The following is a 22,064-nucleotide window of genomic DNA, read 5'->3' as shown; positions in this document are numbered from 1 at the left end:
CTGCATCAATCTCCCATGTTTCCCAACAGTCGCAATGCATTATGCAATACAACTGATATATCCCATGCGATAGCCGATATGTATCTATATCCCAAGGGTGTGATACATTAAGCAATAACAATATGGAGAACATTGATAAGCACAATGGTCATCTTCAAGTATAAGGGTATCTCGATGAAGAACCAAACTGGATAGACAACCTACTTTAAGCTAGTGTACCTTTGTAGGAGGTTCCCTAGTTATGTAGAGAAGTAAGAAATAAGGTGATGTCATGTTCAAGTGCATAGACAAAGCATAGGGCAATGACTCATGCAACAGTGAGCTTGTTGAGATGGAGATATTGATGAGTGAGTTGGGATTTATGGTTGTTGCTCCCATGAAGCTATGTTTTAATAATCAAGTCAATTCTCATATTGCCAATAATCCAATTTATCACAAGAGAACCAAGCACATCAAAATTGATTGTCACTTCGAGAAAATAATTACGAGTAAGGAAATTTGCATTCCGTTTGTCAAGTCTTGAAATCAATTGGCAAATGTGTTCACTACAGCTCTTGATCACACTCATTTGAATCGTCTCTTCTTTAGGCTAGGAATTCATGATATACATTCTCCAACTTGAGGGGGAGTGTTGATGGAGGGTGATGGATGGTGATGATCATACGCGTGGCCCGCTTCACATAGAGATTATGATTCATTACCTTATTCATTTGTTTAGCCCTTAAGGTGATGTGTTAGTGTTGCCCACTTCACATAAAAATTATGATTTCTATTGTTCCATTACATTAATCCTTTTACTTAGTCCTTAAGGTGATGTGTTAGCATAGAGTTTAAGCGTATGACCAACTTATGCACGGAAGGTATCTTTGTACTTTCAAATATATTATGTAAGCCCTCATGATAATAAGAGGAAAAGCTAGGGATGTCACCCTTCTAAACCTTCTCTTTTCTCTTGCTTCTCATACTCTCTCCTTCTCAATCTAACTCAAGGATCAGAAAAAATAAAATAAAGTACTTGTTATCAGTTTGTTGATGAGGAAGGGAGACCCAAAAGGAGAACGGCCTGTGGTAGACCAAAGAGTTACATAGTTGCACAAAGCACAAAGCACAAAGCAAACTGGAAACAAATCCAGGTGGGGGAGTGGAATCTATTTTAAAATGTTAACAAGAATAAGCAGCTAGGAAGTGAGACCGGAAGCGCAAGCTTGAAGTGTGATACAAAGCGGAAGCGTGGCTCAAAAGTGGAATCACGTCTCAAGCATGATTCAAAGCAAGAGCAGCACCATGTTACAAGAATGGTGCAACTACTAAGTTCCCAAAAGCTTTGGGTCCTCATCAAGTATTGGCATTAAGCTCTTACCTTTGCGCACTTGTTATGGATGACCTAACCACTAGTGTACAGGACAAGGTCCCTTCATTTATATTGTTTGCGGATGATGTGATGTTGGTCAACAAGACTAGATGAGGCAAATACTAAATTGGAGGTTTAAAGTAACATCAAGAGGCTCAAAATTTTGTACAATGAACATGAAGTATTTGGCAAGAATAATTATAGAGTCTAGGTTCTAGCTAAAATCACAGGCCAAGAAATCCCTTTCAAGTGATTTATTTCTTTATCACAACTCTATTATTCAAAAATTAGGGGAGATTGATGAGGATGTCTCCACTAAAATTAGAGCTGGTTCTAATAAGTGGAGATGTGCCTCTAGAGTATAGTGTGAATGCCACATGTGATCAACTTTTAAGAGAAATTTTTATAACTATTCAACTAGCCATTTCATATGGGACAGAGTATTGGTCGATTAGAAGTAAGGTGTGACATAATGGTAACGATGGGGATAACGGCCCAGACCATTACCATTACGCATAACAACCATTAGGGAGGCATAACCGCCGATACACCCACATAACGATAGTCAGAAAAAATTTAGAATATTGAGAGGATTTCAAAAACGTATTCTTGTGTAGTTGTAAACATGTTTATAATGGTGTAACAGTTCACTATTTGGTAAGGTGGTTGTTTCAACTTATCTGATAATTTTATTAACCTAACATGTTTAGATTGAGCCCAAATTGACCCAAAATTCACGCAAGCTTTGGCATTCATCCCACTATTACACATCCTTAAGTATTTGACATCATCATCCCACCATCCCCCCCAAGTAATTAAAAAAATGAAATTAAATTAAGATGAATAGTGTCACCAATTAGGAGAGCCCATCGAATGCTCCCAAATCGGCCTAAAACTCATGCAATCTATGGCAATCAGCCCCAAATTATGCTTATTTCATTATCTGAATATCAGATCGGTGAACATTTATTGGACGGTGAAGAATTAAAAATTATCTTGTGGTCTTATTTCAACAAACAAGTGTCTGCAATCAACAATTAGGATCATTCAAACAATTTGATTTCAAGTCCCAAAATTTAATCAAATTATTTTGCGTTAATGAATGCCACATGTACAATTTTGTTAGTGCAAGTGTATCAAGCATCATACAACACCAAAGTACCATACGGTACATACCACTTCCCTTATTAAATAGTGACTTTTCAATCAAAAGTCGCCTTTATTTGAAGAGACAAGAGAGGAATAGAGAGAGAGGGAGGGAGGGATAGAGGGAGAGAGTTAGAGAGACATGCCAGCGAGAGGAGAAGAAGAGGAGAGAACCAGAGAGAGTGTTGTTGCATGCAAGAGGACAAGAAAGAAGAAGACATCCAAGTTTTTTCTCTTGAAAAAAGATTTGTTTTCAAATATACTAAGCTAGGTTATAACAGACCATTACGGGACTGTTACAGCCAAGTTTTTAAAGGGAGCCATTACGAGTTATGACCCCATAAAGGGCAAAGGGACATGCCATTGCCATTACGGCACAACATGAGAGAGAGAGAGAGAGAGAGAGAGAGAGAGAGATGCACAGTCACTTTTCTTTCACAAGTAGGTAAAACACCCAGATGTGCATATTTCCAATAAAGAAAATACAGAAGTAGTTCAAAAAATGTGGTACCCAGTTGAAAACTACGATGGGCATGCATATTTACACAACCAACAGAGGCATAAACAATGTCAGGGCATCCAACAAAGTATGGAAAGATGCTCAACAGAAATTAGTATAGCTGAAAGAAAAAGTCTATACAAAATAAATCCAGTCATTGAAGTAATGACCCCAATAATAATAATGAAAATTTACAATGATATTACCACTATCAGTATTTCTCTGACAGTAGTCATCAGGACACGGAAAATCTTCCATTGCCAAGCACTTCACTGGATTGTCCGAGTTCAAGCATAAGACGTCATCCTCCACAAATTTCTCATTTTTTGGCTCTGCCAACAAATGATCAACGTCCATTACTTCATCTTCCAAGGCAGGAAAAATAGATCCATCTTCTTCAACCTAAACAAAAGCAAACAACACAATCATAATCCCAGGCTCGAGGCAAGTCATTGTACTTTGTGTCTTTACAGATAGCCTAACTTAATAGAAAATCATGGTCATTGTAGCAGTAAAATGCTCAAAGAAATGCTATCGTGATTACAAGTACATGAAAAAGTATGAAGGAGCCAGGACATTGAGAAGGGTACAAATACAAATACAGATTTTCCAAAAACACAAATATGCATAAGCAGTATAGCAATGTTACAAAGAATAATAAGGTGATAGGATCAGCATAACCCATAAGCAAAAATGTGTTATTTCATAGCAACTTTGCATCCTTGCATTTTTCATATAAGATTTGTGAAATGTGGGTCTCGAGCATATAGATCAAGTAGGTCGAGAGTTCAAGATCCTGAAAGGGGAACATAGGAAGGAGAGAGTGTCAAAATAGCACCCAAATACTTGTCCAGGCAAGGTTTTAAATAATCGTATCAGTGGCCACATCAACTGGGCACAAAAACCATACATACGGGGCACATTGGACTGAATCAGCAAAAATTTACCCAAAAAATCTTGAAATTTTATTGGGAAAATACAAAAAAATAATAATAATAATAAATAAATAAAATTGTAAAACACCAGAATCTACCAATTTTTGTACTTGCAACAGGTATTCAGTAGTGTATGTGACCATTCTTTGATAAGACTGCTGTATATCATCTGGACCTGCTGAGAGTCAATCAATTAGGCCGTAGTCCAACACAAATCGAGCACGATTTGGTGGATTATTGCCCATTTCATTGGAAGGCAACAAAAAGAAGATGAAACAATATAAAAAAATAATAATAATAAGTGATGGTTTACCCCTTTCCTCAATTCTCCCCAAAATGGTCCATTCCGCTTTGAATTGCCAAATCCCACGTGAATACTGTGTTTTGATTCCCAAAATAAACCTCAATCTAGTCTAAGGGTCCGTTTGGCATCTCTTGTCTAATTGAATAAGAGATTTTTCAAATAAGAGCTACTCCAATGAGACCTTTTTTTTTGAAGGTTAACTCTAAAAGACTTTTTTTACTAGCTCTTGTTGTCCAATAAGTTCATTTGGTAAAATCACTTTTTCAAACCCGAAAAAAGTTGTTATTTGAAAGAAGCACATTTGGTAAAACATTCAAATAAGAGGTTTTTTAAAGCTCGTTTGGTAAAACATTCAAATAAGCACGTTTGGTAAAACATTCAAACATGCTTATTTCAAATAACAGCTTTTTTCAGGTATGAGGCCGTTGCTGTCATTTTAAAAAATTGCAACAACTCATCATAAACAAGCATACCTCTTCATGCCTCTTCACCTTGAATGTTGGTCGTCAACCACATTGGACAATGGATGTGGATTGTCCATCATGCGGACGCCAACTTTGATGTGGACCGTCCATGTTGGTTAAGCATTCAAAGTGGGCTGTCCATCATGTGGACCATTCATTATTAGGGGCTGACCTTTGATGTGCACCATCCATTATGTGGGGCCCACCATCAATGTTAATTGTCCTTCATTTGGGGCCCTTCTATGTACACTACCCATCACAAGGAGCCTACATTTGATGTGTCCATCATGTGGGCCCCACCTTCAAAGTGGGTTGTCCATCATTCCCGCCATTCATCATTAGGGCCAGCTAACCTTTGACGTGAATTGCCCATTACATGGTGCCCACCTTAATGTGGGCCATCCATGGGGGGGCACTTGTTGTGGGCCAGCCATCATGCAGGGCCACACTTTGATGTGGTCCATCCATCATCTGGAGCCCACTTTTAAACGTCCACCATCCGTCGTGTGGGGCACACCTTCTATGTGGATCATCCATCATGGTGGGCCACTTTGGATATGGAGACCTTGGATGTGGACCATTCATCAGGTGGGGCCCACTTGATGTGGATCATCCATCAAGTGGGCCACATAAAATATGTGGCCCATCTACCATGTGAGGCCCACTCCATCCATCATGTGGGCACCACCTTAATATGGGTTGCTCATCATGTGGACTCACCTTTGATGTCAACCATCCACCATGTGGGTCCCACCTTTTATGTAGATTGTGTATCAAGTGGGGCCCACTTGATGGGAATAGTCCATCATGTGAGGCCATACTTGGATGTAGGCCATCCATCATGTGAGGCCCACCTTTGATGTGAACACCCACCTTGATGTGGACCATCCATCATGTGGGGCCCCACCTTCAATATGGGTCATTCATCATGTGAGCCTACCTTCAATGCCCACCATCCATCATGTGGGTCTCACCTTTGATGTGAACCGTCCATCAGGTGGGGTACACTTGATGTGGATCGTCCACCATGCAAGGTCCACTTGATGCAGGGCCCACCTTTGATGTTAACTGTCCATTATGTGGGGCGACCTTGATGTGGACCATTCATCATGTGCGGCCCCCACCTTCCAGTATGGGACGTTCATCATGTGGGCCATCTGGGAGAGAGGAAAGGAGAGGAGAAGCCACAAATGAGAAAGACGGGAAGGGGGAAATTGCAAAGAGATATGTGAGCGTATAATTGGCATTTTAAAATTTGGATAAAAGCCATAACCTCTACCCCTTTAGATCAATAAGCTCTAAAAGAAGAGGTGAACCCTCCCTAACTTACGAAATTAAAGCTTATTTTCCACTTTATAAATAAATAAGCTGCATAATTAGACATTTACCAAACAATCTAAAAACTTGTTTGTTAAGAAATAAGCCAATAAACTCTTATTTGTAGAGATGTCAAACACTCCCTAAAATAAGTTTTGAAGCTTCATCTAAGGCTGAAATGAAGGAAAAAGTGCAAAAATAAGACAAAGGGGAAAAAAGAAAAAAAAAAAAAAAATGAAACTCTTTGGCTGCATTACAGCCCTTTTTTACCAATAAGCCTATTCACCCAGTATCATATAACGATGGAGGTCAATACGGCTGTATCTTAGCCGTTTTTTAACACCATGTATCCAAGTGTCTAAAGCGGGTTCACCAACATCTTAAGGGCGTGTTTGGATGGCTGAATTCCACCGTAATGTGGTGTAATGTTATGTAAATGGGTAATGATTATCACTACCACAGTAGAGTCCAGAGTAAAGTTGTTTGTAATACCAATACCATTGTGGCGGCTTCATTTTTTTTGATATGCATGTAATGTACTCACATGATTAGATACACGTTGATATAAATTGCCTAATGTGTTATATCCACACGGTCCATACATTTTGCAATATCATTTTAGGCCAGTTTCATCCAACACTTCTGCAGGCCGCAGGAAGTTTTTAATGCCAGGCCTTCAATTCCAACTGCTTTCTGTGGTGTGGTCAATTTTCGTTTCGGATGTGCCTCATTTTGTCTCTTCCCATAAAATGATCCCACGAGATAAATGGGCAATGTGGAATTGTGGATATAACACATACATTATGATGGGGCCCACAAAACTATGCCACATCAATGCACCTCCGCCCATCCAAGTCGATGGTAATTCCGACAGATTACTATGATTTGACAGCTTGGTGTATCCAATCGGCTACGAGGGGTAATGATGACAAGTTTTACACTGCATTACGGTGGAACTCCACCATCCAAACATGCCTTAAGAATCCAAGTATCATAGCCATTAAACACTTTGGAGGAATATATAATGAGATGTACTACCAATTGACCTACACAGCACCAAAGGCAAGTCAAAGAATCAAAAAGACCAACCACACTTGTTGTGTAAGATATTTGATAAAGTTTCTCATGATTTTAGCATAGGCACAACTATCTGAGAGAGAGAGCAGAGACAATCCTACAAGTATTATTAACAATTTAAAGGGGGAAAAATCAACAAGCCAAGAACAAGTAGAATGGAATTGAAGTTGGTAACTGATACTGAAACTTATGATGCAATTAGGTGGAACACCAATTATGGAAATGCAGAGGATCAGTGTCCCTATTTTCAAATATGAACAAGGTACTGCATTATAAAGAAAAGTCACGTACACGGACAAGCTTATAGGTCAATCGATCTATAGCTCTCTCACTTGGGATCGAGCAAATGTCTTCTAAAGTGCCAGTCATGGTCCCAGATTTATGTCTGCCTCCCTCATTTTCCAACATTTCCATGTAATATGGTAAAATCTAGTCCCATTAGCGGCTGCAGGAAAAAAAAAAGTGGGAACAAAGGACAATGAAAGAGATCATATCAAAACATGATTATCTTATTAAAAAAATTAAGAAGTTAAGAAATATATGAAGTATCCAAAACATTCTGCAGCCTATGCAATGATTACTCAGGCCTACAATGACTATAAAGCAATAGAAAGTGAGTTAAAAGCGTTTCATTCAAAATATATGGCATCATAGATAATCATAATTGGATAATAGAGAAAACATGAGGTAGTAGTGCACATCAACAACAAAAAAACCAAAAAATTGCCCATTGGTTGCATGCATCGCAAAGTGGGTAATAAAGAAAAAAGATATATCATAAATGAAATTGCCACAATTTCTTAACACCATCTAATCATATGCCATAACATGGATATATATGGGCAGTATTAAAAAAATAAACCAATCGAATATAGTCCCAAAAAAGAACAACATGTATTGAATATCACATGTAGTATAACCATTATAGAGATATGGCATTCGACTTACAGTCAGCCAAGCCTCACATCCCTTGCCTTACGAGTGGACTACTCAGCCAAGCCTCACATAAAGGAAGTCAAGCGTAGGGCTTCACATATAGTATAACCATTTTAGAGATCTAGCATTAAATTTACAGTGCTCAAAATCAACTAATGGGCTTTTTTTAAAAAATGAAGCACCACAGCCCTAAAGCAATGTGTGCACATCGCACAAGCCATTTAATACTTATTTACCTTTCTTAATCCTACTAAAGAAAAATAAGCCAGCAAAAGGGGAAATTTTTTTTACATATGTCACTTACCACTCTCTACTTTCTAGCTACAAAAGGGGGATGCAGAGACAACCAAAGAATAGTGGTAGGTGCCTAAATTCAGTGTTCTATGTATTGCATGTACTAGCTAAAACTTTCAATTTCGTTGGTCACATATACAAAATTTAGGGGGAACACTTTTTTTTAAGCAACAACCTTTATTTGAAAAGCCACCTCAAAACAAAGGTGGAAAAGTATACAAAACAATTACAGGCCCAAAAGGGCAAGAAGGATACAAGGGTCCAGATCCTTAAACTCAAAAGCCCATTCACTCATCCATGAAGCAATTTTCCGAACTACCAAGCCAACAAATCCATATCTATTCTCATCATGCCACGCAGCCAAAAAGTCAGAAATTGAACCCGGCATCACCCAATTAATGTTAAGGTTTGAAATGAAGCACTCCCAAATCATCCTCATAAATGGGCAATGAAGAAATAAGTGATCCACTGACTCGACATCCCCCATACGCATGATACATATATTAGGGAGCACCAAAGATCGCTTGATAAGATTATCAACAGCGAGCGCTCTCTTCCTCCCCACTACCAAACAAAGGCACTGCCACCTTTGGAGAAGCCATGTATTTCCAGAACTAAGAATTATGACATGTAGCCGATGGTGAACTAGTCAGCAATCTATAAAAGGCCCAAACAGAGAAACTCCCTAAGCTGTGGGCCCTCCATATCATCAAATCTTCACTCAACTTCCCAGGCATAATAGGCTCTAGACTTTCCATAAGGCTAATAAACTCTGCAACTTCCTTGTAACTTAGACCCCTTTGGCAAAGGAGTCCACACCACCTCCTCACCAAATTTGGAATAACAATGAGCAACTATGATATTCCTCTCAACACTAGAAAGGCCAAGCTAGGAAATGCCTCCTCAAGCACACAATCGCCAAGCCATAAATCTTCCCAAAAGTGGATACAGCTTCCATTTCCCACAACTAAAAACACTCCTTCCTGGAATTTAAGAGATATCAAGAGAATAGCTCTCCACAACCCAGAAGCTCTATACAACAACATTGATGAAAGACATGAAAATTAAATATAATATGCAAGATTTCAAGCTTTAAATCATACTAATTTAAAAACAATCACAAAAATTTCACATCTCACATAAAGTCAAAAATTCAACAAGGGGAATTTACGAGGGTCCAAGCCTACACATGTTAGGGCTGGATCAATTAAAAATTATAGACCAAACAATGCTCAAAGGAGAGTAGATTCATCCACACATGCAAAGGATTATTTCTCAATCCATTAGATTTACATGTTTCAAATCGAAAAAGCCTAGAGTTTGCAAAAGTGGAATAGAACTTGGGATTTACGATTATCTAGGGTTAGCGTTAGGGAAATAAGGTGAGAGAGGAGTGAAATAGAAGAGAGAGACAAACCCGAGGTGATCCACACGTGTGGACAACAGCTGGGCCCAGACGCATGTGTGTGGGGCCCACGAATCTGAAATCAACCAACTGGGGTCTAGTCGGCTAGCGGAGGTCCACCTTCATGCCAAGTTTCGGGCCGATCGGATGTCCATTTTGTGCACGATGCTCCGCCGAAGTTTCAGCCATCCTGTAGGGCCTGATTCTGCAAATTTGCTATAGAGGAAGAATTAGCTGCAAAAAGGGATGGATTTGGAGATGGGATGGCTGTGGGAGATGATGAATATTGAGGGTAGGAGGTGGGGGCGATTTGGGATGGATGTGGCTTCGCACCACGGTAGTTAGCCCTTCGAAGAAGGAAGGGTTTCACACCCAATTACATTTCCACAGCTCAAAGAATTAGAGAAGCAGGAAAACGCAGAATTTTATTAATAATCTTCAATGGAAAAAAAAAAACTACAAGGGGTTGCCTATTTATAAGAAAACCCTATTCCCCAAAAGTTGCACTATGTGTGCACACTATTACTTAGAGACGAACTAACAAAAATAACAATTAATCAAAGCAATCTAAACTATTCATGATGTTCCTAATAACAATAATAAGCAAAACTCAAAGTCTTAGATCATCTAGGGTAGTGGGCCGCGATCATGAGATCCAATGGTGGAATCCACATGATGATTGGGTTCACTCCAAGGAACCAAAACACAATCCTCTAACTAGGAGGCCCTCCATGGATGTCGTCATCGATCCAGATCAGTGGTGGGGCGCTCCTCTTTACGTATATGTGTGAGGGGTGTGCGTGTGCGCGAGATGTCCCCATCAGACATCTTAAACAAGGTGTTCCGTATCCATTACGACATGCCAGTAAAGGCTAATACGTATAGGTAGCGGCCATGACCGTTACGCAATACAGGGTTGAAACGAGACAATTGGTTTTTTAAGACCATATGATGCAAGACATGAAATTAAATATGACATGCAAGATTTCAAGTTTTAGATCATACCAATTTTAAACAATCACAAAATTCCACGTCCCACATACAATCAAACATTCAATCAAGGGAATCTATGGGGGTCCAAGCCTACACAAGTTTAGGGCTAGATCAAGTAAAATTATAAACCAAACAATGCCCAAAGGAGTGTAAGATTCATCTACTCTTGCAAAGGATTGTTCCCCAGTACAAGAGATTCACCTTGTTTCAATTAGGGGAAAATCTAGGGTTTGCAAAAGTTGAAAATACTTGGAATTTGGGACTATCTAGGGTTAGGGTAGGGGATTAAGGTGAGAGAGGAGAGAAATAGAAAGAAGGAACCTAAGATGATCCACGCGTGTGGACAACAACCCGCCCAAGGCGCACGCGCGTGAATCCCTGTCCGCACGTGTGTGGGGCCCACGAAACCAAAAAAAGCCACCTAAGGTGGGATCGGCCAGGGGTGGCCCACTCACACACCAAATCTCGTGTCAATCTACTGCTTGGTTTGCGCGTGGTGCTCCACGAAGTTTCAACCCCTCTTATGGGCCAGAATCTGAAAATCTGCTATTGAGGAGAACCTGGGTACAAAAAGGGGTGAATCTGAAGATGGGAGGGCTGTAGAAGATGATAAATGTTGGGTGTAGGGGTGAAAATGACTTGGGATGGTTGTGGCTTCGCACCACGGTAGTTAGCCCTTCGAGAAAGGGAGGGTTTCGCACCCAATTAGATTCTTCAATTCAGAGAGATAGAGAAGAAGAAAAAAAACGCAGAATTTTATTCATAAAACTTCAATGAAAAATACCTACATGGGGTTGCCTATTTATAAGAAAACCCTAAACCCTAAAAGCAGCGCCATATGCGCACACTAATACTTAGAGATGAAGTAACAAAAATAACAACTAATCTGCATAATCAAAACCGTTCATGATGTTTATAATAATGATAATAACTGAAACTCAAAATCCTAGATCATCAAGGGTAGTAGGCCACGATCATGAGATCCAATAGTGGAATCCACATGATGATCGGGTCCATTCCAATGCTCCATAACACAGCCCCCTAACTAAGATGTCCTCCGTAGATGTCGTCGTCAATCTAGATCGATAATGGGGCTTTCCTCCCCCTTGAATAGGTGTGTAAGGTGGGGAGCGTACGCGTGCGCATGATGTCCTCATCATCGTATCGGCTGTTACAGTGGCTGTCAAGGCCGTTACAGGGCATAACAACTATTACCCCTGTAATTGTTGAAGACAACCACTCATTTATTTCTATTTAAATTCATTTTTCTCATTTTTTTCACTTTTGTCATTCCAAAAACTCTCCTAAGATCATTTTATAATAGATTTCGACCACTGTTACTATAGTTTTTAATATTAAAACCGTAAATTGAAGTGATTTGAGCGAATAGAAGCTCCGATGGCATTTTTTTCAAAAAAGAAAAAAGAAAAAAATAGTATTTGTGCCTTTTTTATTATTAAAGTTTTAATGCTTTCTTGTGATGTGTAAACATTAAAGACATCATGTTCACAAATTCACCAGACGGCTCGATACAACACTCTCACCAAAGAGTGGACCGTTACGCTACCATAAACATATCCAAAACAGAAAATGAATACATATTTAGAACATTTACATTATTCTAGATTTTCTAGATATTTTTTTCATAATTTTTCGGGCAAAAGAAAGTTTTCAACCGTTACGAGGGTCATAACGGTCATTACACCCCCGTATCAGCCGTTATGGCCGATACCCATATCGGTAATGGTGGTGACCATTATGGCCACCATTACCGATACGAAATACCTTAGTCTTAAATCCACCATCCTCCCGGACAAGTCCCATTACTTGCTAGCCATTGCACCCCTCCATGGTCTTCCTTTGCTAACACCGAATGAGGGCATCTAAAAAAGACTATAAAAAGGCACATTTGAGAAAGGCGCTTTAAGGAATATAAATCAACCTCCCAACAATAAATATCAACTCTTCCAACTAATGAGCTTTCTTTCAATTCTTTCAACAACTCTATCCCAAAGATGTTTGGCATGCTTCCCTATACATAATGGTAAGCCTAGACAAGTCAAAGGAATGGACTAAACTCCACATCCGAACATTTTCGCTAACCTGTGCACCTCCTATTACAATTGAACGCCAAGAATTTCACATTTCGTCAAGCTCACCTTCAAATTGGAGACAACTTCAAAACACGTCACAATTTCCACAAGTTGTCAACCATAGAAATATCCGCCTCACAAAACAATATGGTGCCATCCCCGAACAAAAAATGGATAACCATGGGACCTTGTCACTACAACCTTAAGCCCCCGAAAAAGACCTACCTCAACCTTTTAGAAGCATCTTACTGAGAGCCTCGACCACCACCACGAACAAAAATACGAATATAGGGTCTCCCTGAAGAAGCCTCCTAAAAGCCTTGTAAAAGCCTTTAGGAGAACCATTGACCAACACCGAGAACGATGCCAAACTCATAAATTCATGAATCCAACTTCTCCACTTCCGACCACAACCAATTCGACCCAACATATAATCAAGGAATTACCATTCCACGTGATCACAAGCCTTCTCAATATCAAGTTGTCAAACTACCCCACCTCATTGTTTCTGTGCTTAAAATCAATGCATTCATGCACTAAGTAAATAAGTAATACATTATCCAATATTTGTCTCCCATTTGCAAATGTTACCTGATTCTCCAAAATAATGCAAGCAGGAGACTTGAAATCTGAAAGCAAGGATTTTCACAAGGATCTTATATGGACCCCTCAAGAGGTTAACTAGCCTAAAATCTTTCAAATTTTCAGCTCCTTCAACTTTGGGAACAATGCCAATAAAAGTAGCCTCCAGCTTCCTTGACAAACACCTCTCAAAGAATTCCAAAACAATGCTAGAAATATTCTTCTTAGCTTTATTCCAAAAATCAATGCACTCATCCAGCCCCAAGGCCTTTTTCAAGCTCTTTCAAAATTGACATCTCGAGAGAAGAAGCTTGAGAATCCAATGAACTTTTTAACTCAAGATCATCTAAAAGAGGTCTCTTCCACCCTTCACTAGTAAGAAAGTTGTAGAAGTGAACAATAAAGGATCCCAATTTCCTCTTTATCTTCCACCCAATTGTCATTTACCATAATATTGCTTATGTTGTTATTTCTCACTCTTACACTAGTAATGCTATGAAAATTTTGGTATTCTTGTCACCTTCTTTTAACCACACCGCTCGAAATCTCTTCGTTTGCTCTCTTAACATAATTAAGAGCCAACTCCAATCTTCTCACTTTCTCTTCTTCAGATATCAGACTCACTCCCTCTTTAATATCCAACTCCTGAATTTCTAAAAGGAGCAAATCGGGCTCCTCCTCCCAACTTCCAAGAACCTCGCTCCAAGTTCAAAGTATTGAGTTTTCCTTTTAACAGTTTAAGCTTCTGACTAAACCTAAAGCCTGCAAATCCTTCCACCTTGAAAGAGGCCCGCTGATGAGGACATCGTGCACACGCACGCCCGCACACCACCACCCCTACGCAGGTACATACACAGAAGGAAGACCCCATCATCAATCTGGCTAGATGACGACGTCCAGGGAGGGCCTCCTAGCTAGAAGTCAAGTTTTGGTTCAGAAAAGTGGGCCCGATAGTCAAGAAAAGCCCATCATGGGATCTCATGATTGTGGCCCACTCGTCGGATTGATTTCATATTTTAGGTTTTGCTTATTGTTATTATTTAAAACATTGTGAACGCTTTAGATTTCTCTATTTGGTTTTTATTTTAGTTTACTTCATTGCCAAGTAATAGGTTACGCACATGGTGCGAGTTTTGGGGTATAAGATTTTCCCTATAAATAGGCACCCCTTGTAGTTCTTTTGATTCATTGAAGTTAATAAAAAATTCATGCTTTATTTTTCTGCTCTCTTCGTGAGTTGTGGAAGAATTCAAAAGTGGGTGCAAAGCCCTCCCTTTTCGAAGGGCTAACTACCGTGGTGCGAAGCCACATCGATCCCAATTCACACCCATCTTCCATCATCTTTTTTTTCCATCTTCCCTCACCATCCATACTTCGAATTTGTCCTTTTGTTGCATCAGATTTCTTCATTACAGCAGATTTCCAGATTTCGGCCCGCAGGCGAGCTGAAACTTCGGCGGGCACCACGCACAAACCGTACATAGATCGAGCTGAGATTTGGGGATTTTGGAGTCCATCCCTGGCCGACCAGAGCCAAGTGGCCTTTTTCTGAATAGTGGGCCCCACACACGTGCGGCCGAGATCACACGCACGTCTGTCTGGGCCATTGTTGCTGTCCACACGTGGGATCATCTTTTAGCTCAGGTTTTTATCCTCTTTTATCCTCTCATAGCCGTTTTTCATGAATCCTAACCCTAGATTACATAATCCCTAATTAATTTGCCCCTTTTTATCACCTTAGGGTTCCTTGAATTGAAATTAGGGAATCCCTTGGATTAGCAACTGATTTTTATGCATAAGTAGTTGATTTTATTTCCCTTTGACATCGTTTGATTTATAATTTTTATTGGTCCAGTCGTAGCCTGTGTCAGCTTGGACCCGCATAGATTCCCCTTTAATTGAATGTTCGGATTTTCATGTGGGACGTGGAATTTGTGTGATTGTTTCTGAATTGGTGTGATCTAAGCCTGAAATCTTGCATATCATATTTAAATTCACGTCCTGCATCACCCGCCAATCTTGAACCAATGTGGAAAAACCCTCTACCTCTAGCCAAGACAGCTTGAACCAAAAAGGTTGCAAACCCCAATTCTCTCCCTCCGATTCCAAAAAGAACGGCCTACTATCCGAGACCACTCTAGCCAAACGAAACTGCTTCGAAAGGGAAAACTTTTCGACCCCGTCTTCCAAGACCAAGAACCTATCAAGACAAAACATGGATGGATTGTCTTCTTCATTCAACCATGTGAACAAATCACCCTCCATCAACAGGCCCACCATATCATTCTATTGAACCCAATCCAAGAACCCAATATAATCAAGCTTGTCCCACAAAAAAGGTCTACGGATAGTCGAGCACGGCCCATACAAGGACGTAAAATTCCAATAGAATTCTAACATAGTTTCCTTAAGAAGAACAAAAATAATAATAATAAATAAAAAGAACCTACCCAAGAATATTCTTTACTCCATATCTTCTTATTCCATGCAACGATAATCCTACTTGCTAAACCATAGCATTCCAACGCCACCCAATCTTTCAACTTCACCCCCCACAACGAATCCCGAATCTTACCATCGAAAGATAGTAGCTTTGTTTCCTAAAAGGTGATCAAGTGAACCTTCACCTTCTGACAAATATCTCAAATTTGAGATCATTTATCCCCACAACCTAAGCCCCTAACTTTCCATGAAAGAATCTTCATTAAGCAACCAACTTAGCCACTTCTCCCCTCTTCGAAACAGTAACCCTACTATCAAAGACTTAGTTGATGGAAGATTTCACATTACATTGCTCTCTCCAACCTTTGTGGGATTTCTTGGGTTTCACCACCAACTTGACTTGAAGGTTCTAGTTGCCCCTTGTTGCTTGCTACAAATTGAAGAAAGGTTGTAACATCGTCATCCTTCTCCCCATAAGTGACCCCCAACCATCTTCCCACTCAACCTAAAGCATCTTTCATCCACTTCTTATCCCGTGTTGATGATTTCAGGTCTCAGGCAAGCTATTCTCAAGTGAGAAAATGTCCCTATTAATTACTCTCCTCCCTACTCTAATTTAACAAATCGTGCCCCCCATCACCATGAGCTCTCAATGTCTGAAGAGGAGTCGCATCTAGCAAGACCTCATCTTCAGGTATTTCCTCCATCATTGCGCCTTCGAGTTCTCTAGCAGAATTCCAAGCAAGAGGGGAAATCTCCAGGCTTTGGAATCCCATCTCCAAAATCACTTCACACTCATCTTCCGAAGAAAACAAACTGCCCTCGATGGCTTTCTCAACACTAAAGATAAGATCTTGACCCTCCCTCTCCCCTCTCGCTAAAGGATCGACAAAAGAGGTTGTTCATCTTCGAAGCTTCTCTCATAAATCTCTAAGCTATAATGCACCTTGAGAAACAAGAAAAGGTTGATGGCCACGTGTCGTGGTAATCTAGGTGAGACAAGGTAAAAAAAATCACACAAGGGATGACTGGCACAAGTGTGAAATTTAACACCTTCAAGACACACACCTATCTCCCCTTATCACCAGAGACATGCCTCATCTAGATTAAAAGGATCTCCTTCGATGTCAAGCTCAATTTCAACATTAAACCCAACCCACCTGCCACATGTAGCTTTGAACGACATCAAAATTCTGAACCGCCCACACTTCTTTCCTACAATAGAACCGACTCACTCTTTATTAGCTTCATATTCAGCATCGGCCCCATACCCACTTTTGTCATTGTTAGGTGATGAAATTTCATCGTCGCAGACGTCCACATAGCAGTGAGGGAGTGTCTCGTCCAAGGTATTCCATAACAATAATGATGGCCATAACAGCCACCACCATTACCTTTATGATATGGGCTATAACGACTGTTGTGACCCTCGTAATGGCCTTTATGGTCACTTTTTTATTGAAAAAACTTGTATTGGCCCCGTAATGGACCGTTACGGGGCTATTACAGCTTTTGCAAGGGGTGCAATGGGCCGCTACAGGGGCTTAACAGCCATTATGGGTCATTTTTTTCCCTAACGGTCGTTACAATTGTAACAACCCTGTAACAAGTAACGGTTGCCACTATTACCTTTACGTAACGGCCTTTACGGCCCCATAACGGCTTTTATGGCACACTATGGTCTTGCCCCTACATGTGTCTTGAGGTGCCTCCCTCTGCATTTCTCTCCTACCGCCAGTTGCATTCCCATCACAGTCACCTTTCCACGTGGAAAGGGAGAATGATAACTCCTTACCACCCTCTCCCCAAGGCCCCCCACGTGTTCCACACTTGATCAGAGAAGCATACACATGTATGCACAACAAGAGAACTTGCCTCAACCGCCAATGACATCTCTTCCTTGCTACCAAGTGTCACTCTACCAAGCTCCCCCGTACAGACAACCTTTTACCCACCAATGAACGTTTCACACTGCGCCTTCACTCTCCCGATTGGTGCTCCGCAATAGCACAAAAATGAAACTACATACTCCTCCCTCCCGTTGTGCCTCCACCACCACCTCTCCTTCATCCCTTCTCTTCCAAACCTCTCCCCATCAACAAGGTACCTTCACCTCCCTTTCCACCTTGAGGTAAACTATCACCAAATGTACCGAAACCAAAATCTATTCTGGGATCCTCACCACCCTCTTCCTTCTAACAAGAATCCAAACAACACCGATCTCCTCCCATGCATCCATTCCGAGGTCAATGGTGAACACCTCGCCCAAACAAGATTCCACCACCTAGAAAACCTCCAAATATCATAGCTCGAGAGGAATCCCCCACAATAAAAACCAAGCCTCCTCCATACCGAACATCAACTTCTCCAACCACCTGCAAAAAGATACAATCGGCCTACCACCTGAGCAGACGATTCACTCCACCTCCAAGCCTATTTTCATCATTATCCAAACTTTGTTTTCCCTTGTTGGTTTCACTGAGAAGTCCCCTTCTTTCAAAGTACATTCTTCCTCTAGCCTGGCTCGGAGCTTCTCCATCATCGTATCCTCCATCTACACAACCACAAACCCCCCAAATCTTCTTTCCAAATCCAATGTCAATCCCCTTGAGAAACACTCCTACTTCCCTTTGCAGTGACTTCCTCTGGTATCCTAGCAACCTGCCTCGAGCCAACAATAGCCTCCTTGAAGGAGCGCTAACCAATGAGCCCCTTCTTTTCCCCCTCACCTATCCCCTCCAAAATCACTACCTCGGCCTCTCCCTTCTTCGATTTTGCTTTTATCTTCCTCTTTTTCCCCTCCCTTCTAATAAGACCTACTATTGACTTCCCCCAACCAGACCTAGCCCTCCAAACTGAAATCTCCTTTCCCCTATAGCTACTCTCATGAAGAGTATGCACTGCTCGATTCGCCTCACATCTTCTAATCCCTAGGAATAACTAACTCCTAAACCTTGCCTGCTCTGCTGAAGACTCTAAAGGAATGTCAATTCCATCCGTCCGGGAATAATCCAATGAACAAGGAGCTCCAACAGAGGAGTCGATCCCCCAACCTCTAGGGGGATACAACATTATCTCGTATAAACGATGCTATTGGTTATACATGTCGAAATATCGCAACATATCCACGGGGTCACATCATAAAAATACTTGATATCAATCACAACACTTGTACAATTTTTTTTAGATCAATGATACATGCAATATCCAACTGAATATAAAAATCCAAAATTAAAGGGAAAAAAAACCATTTTTACACTTTTTTTTATTGTTTCTTGGTTTGTTTTAACAACCTCACGTGTTGTTTCACATTAAGACATGAATTTGATAGAGAAATCATGAATTGAGGGTAAACTAAGGCAACATTCCCACAAGGTGAGGGAAGTTTGTTTAAATTCATTGCTTCAACATATTACCAAGAGAACAAGTAGAAATCAATATTTACACATGAGTTCCATGCAACAAGATGGATTTCAAGCATGAAATTTTGATTTTGAAGGTGAAAGACACAGGAATTTGAGTAAATACTAGTTCCTTCCGATTTCACCGTTGAATATTGCAATGTATGGAAAAATACATGTTGACTAGTGTAGGTCACTCTATGAATTGGCCATAGGGTTGATTTTATTTTAACTTCTCTAGAAGTTTCGTTGAAAAATTTCACCATTTTCTTGAAGTTTCCCTATTTAAACTATTTCATATTTAGTCCAATTTTGCTTCTTATAGTGTCACGCATCTAAGCCCCTCCCCAGCTAGAAGCTTTTTGTTGGATAACCAAAGCAAAGAAGAAACTCGCTATAAATAGTCAAAACTAGACTATTTATAGCATGTCATAGAATGTTACAGCAAAGAACAAAGAAGAACAAAGAAACTCCCTTCATACCATGTCAAACTCACCTTTTTGTTGAACAGTCAAAAGATTTTTTATGATCTGTTATTTTTTCCATTAATAAATTGGACTTCATTGATTGCCCCAGCTTGTTCAAGTTGTACTAGGAGCCAAACACACTAGCACCTCAAAAGAGTGTTTTCAAACCAATCCATGGAGCTAGACCATGGGGATACTTCACCCCAATTTTTCAGTTGGCATGTCTCATTCTGTAAATTTTTTTCCTGAAATTCCACTGATTCTATGACTTGCTTATTTTTTCAATTGGCTTTATTTTCTTACTCGCCCCAGTTCATCTGAGTTGTGCTAGGCGTTAGATGTGCTTGGCACCCCAAAATAGTGTTTGCTGACCATGCCATAGAACTAGATTTAGTGATAGCTCAACCCATTTTTAAGCTGTGGTGTCTCATCCACCATAGGTATGGGACACTTGCATAGCAATCCTGGCCTTCCAAATCCTGGGTTTCATTGTAGACAGTAGCCTGATACTCACACTAATCAAAAGATTTTATTTTTTGAATTAGGACTGCTGCCCATTTTATTTTCAACCATCCATTTGATAGCCACCTATTGAATGATCAAGACCATTCAGCGTTTGTAACTTTCAGTCCATGATCAATGCAACCTACAACTTGGACATTGCGGTTTGACATGTGTTCATCCCACAAGTCCAGTGGCCAAGATAACTAAAAAGATGGCGGTAAACTATCACCTTAAGTCCCAAAATCAAGAGAAATACATCAATAACATGGCAGAGTATGGCATCCATACTCATGCACACAATCTAATCTTCACACAGCGTCACTATACACCAATCCAAACCGTCCAGCCATGAATGGCACTATACACAGGCATATCCCCAAAACAAGTCCAATCAATGGAAATTATTGACTGAATTTGGACCATTTACTTATTTACATATAACCATCCACCTCATTCTCACCAAACCGACAGTCCTGATATCCTTTCAATCCATTTTTCCAGTTAAGATCGATCCGCAATGAACTCTACGGTTTAAACGGTTAGGATTGAGTAACATTCGTACCACGTGTACAGTATCATTCTGCATACATATAGATCGTCATAATCTGCCAGCGTAAATAAATAAATAAATAACTCTAAAATCAGACATTTCCCACTTAAGCAGCTGTCTGTAAACATCAAAGTCGAGCACTGAAAATGCGAAATCCCTGCAAACTCTCAGCTTAAATCTTTTCAAGAAAAGCACTGAAATTTCAGAAACGAAATTCATGGAAATCACATTTCAAGGAAAAACACCCTAATTGAAGCAGAATCAAGACTAGAATTTACTAAAATGAAGTTCAAATGAAGAAGAAAAAATTGAGAAAATGCAGAAAAATCAAACGAATGAGACGATTAAGAAATCTCACCTTTTCTTATGTCAGCAAGAGAGATAAAAAGAGAGAGAATGTTCGAAACGAAAATCCAGAACCGCCAAATGAAAGCAACGGAGAGAGAGAGAGAGTATATAAAGCAAGACGAAGGTGAGATGCTTTACCTTTCCCAGTGACGGACGCCAAGTACTTCGTAAAAGTGGATTGGAATGGCGATTGGAGTCCGGTTGCTTGTGACACGTGGAGGAACGGACGGTTGTGGGTGCTTGCCGCGTATTATAACTGACGGCGTTATTTCGGGAAGATGACGGCGACGTTGCGAAGGCGTTACGTATGACGTGGTTGCGAGGGAAAAGATTTGGGGGAAATAATGCGGGGGGGATTTTTCTTAAATTGAATTTTTTTCAAAAACTCCCTTCGGTAACACGGGGCGGTGGGCCACACTTGTGATAGATCGAGTCCGTTCATCACGAGATTCAGGACATAATTTTTAGTTTTCTGAGAAGATCAGGAAAATACGATGATCGAGTGTGTCACACGTGTGCGTTCAATGTAGACCATTGGTGGACTTTTGTGTAATTGGTCATTTTCCTGCACGTGGGATTGACTTAATGAGCTGATCGTCCAGTCGTTTGTCAAGGACGCACGATTCATGATGGACGCCTTGGGTATACTGCACGTGTGATAGGATACCAGCTGTTGGTATTCTATCCTGCACGTGCAAGTAGCAGTCTATTTCAGACTGCTCTCTATTGACTACCGACCTCGTCTAATGCAAACATAGCACACATGTGAGTGATCTCCTCCGTTCGTTGGATTTTAGATGTCCATTTTCTCACTGCCCATCTCCCCCACGAAAACTAAATAATCTTCTTTTGGCTAAGATAATTTAAGGTACGGGTCCCACAGGATCGATGGATATGAGATATCACGTGTCCTACACTTATAAAGCGAAAGCTGATTGGCCGATTATTTGAAACTG

At 40.4% G+C, this 22,064-nt stretch overlaps 1 protein-coding gene across 4 annotated transcripts in view; it reads right to left on the bottom strand.

The window, feature by feature from the left end:
• LOC131231899 (uncharacterized) overlaps positions 1-21,278 on the bottom strand; it is a 102,047-nt gene extending 80,769 nt beyond the window's left edge. For all 4 annotated transcript variants that reach the window (XM_058228256.1, XM_058228255.1, XM_058228257.1 and 1 more), the window contains exons 1-3: positions 21,119-21,278; positions 7,385-7,538; positions 3,203-3,398 (exon numbers count right to left, since the gene is read on the bottom strand). In XM_058228256.1, coding sequence (XP_058084239.1) covers positions 3,203-3,398; positions 7,385-7,507 — 319 coding nt within the window. In that variant the 5' untranslated portion in view covers positions 7,508-7,538; positions 21,119-21,278. The remainder of the gene's footprint in view (positions 1-3,202; positions 3,399-7,384; positions 7,539-21,118) is intronic.
• Positions 21,279-22,064: the final 786 nt, after the last annotated feature.

The sequence above is a fragment of the Magnolia sinica genome, chromosome 17 (assembly GCF_029962835.1).
Source record: "Magnolia sinica isolate HGM2019 chromosome 17, MsV1, whole genome shotgun sequence".
NCBI classification, from domain to species: domain Eukaryota; kingdom Viridiplantae; phylum Streptophyta; class Magnoliopsida; order Magnoliales; family Magnoliaceae; genus Magnolia; species Magnolia sinica.
This window is presented reverse-complemented; position numbering and strand designations above follow the sequence as displayed.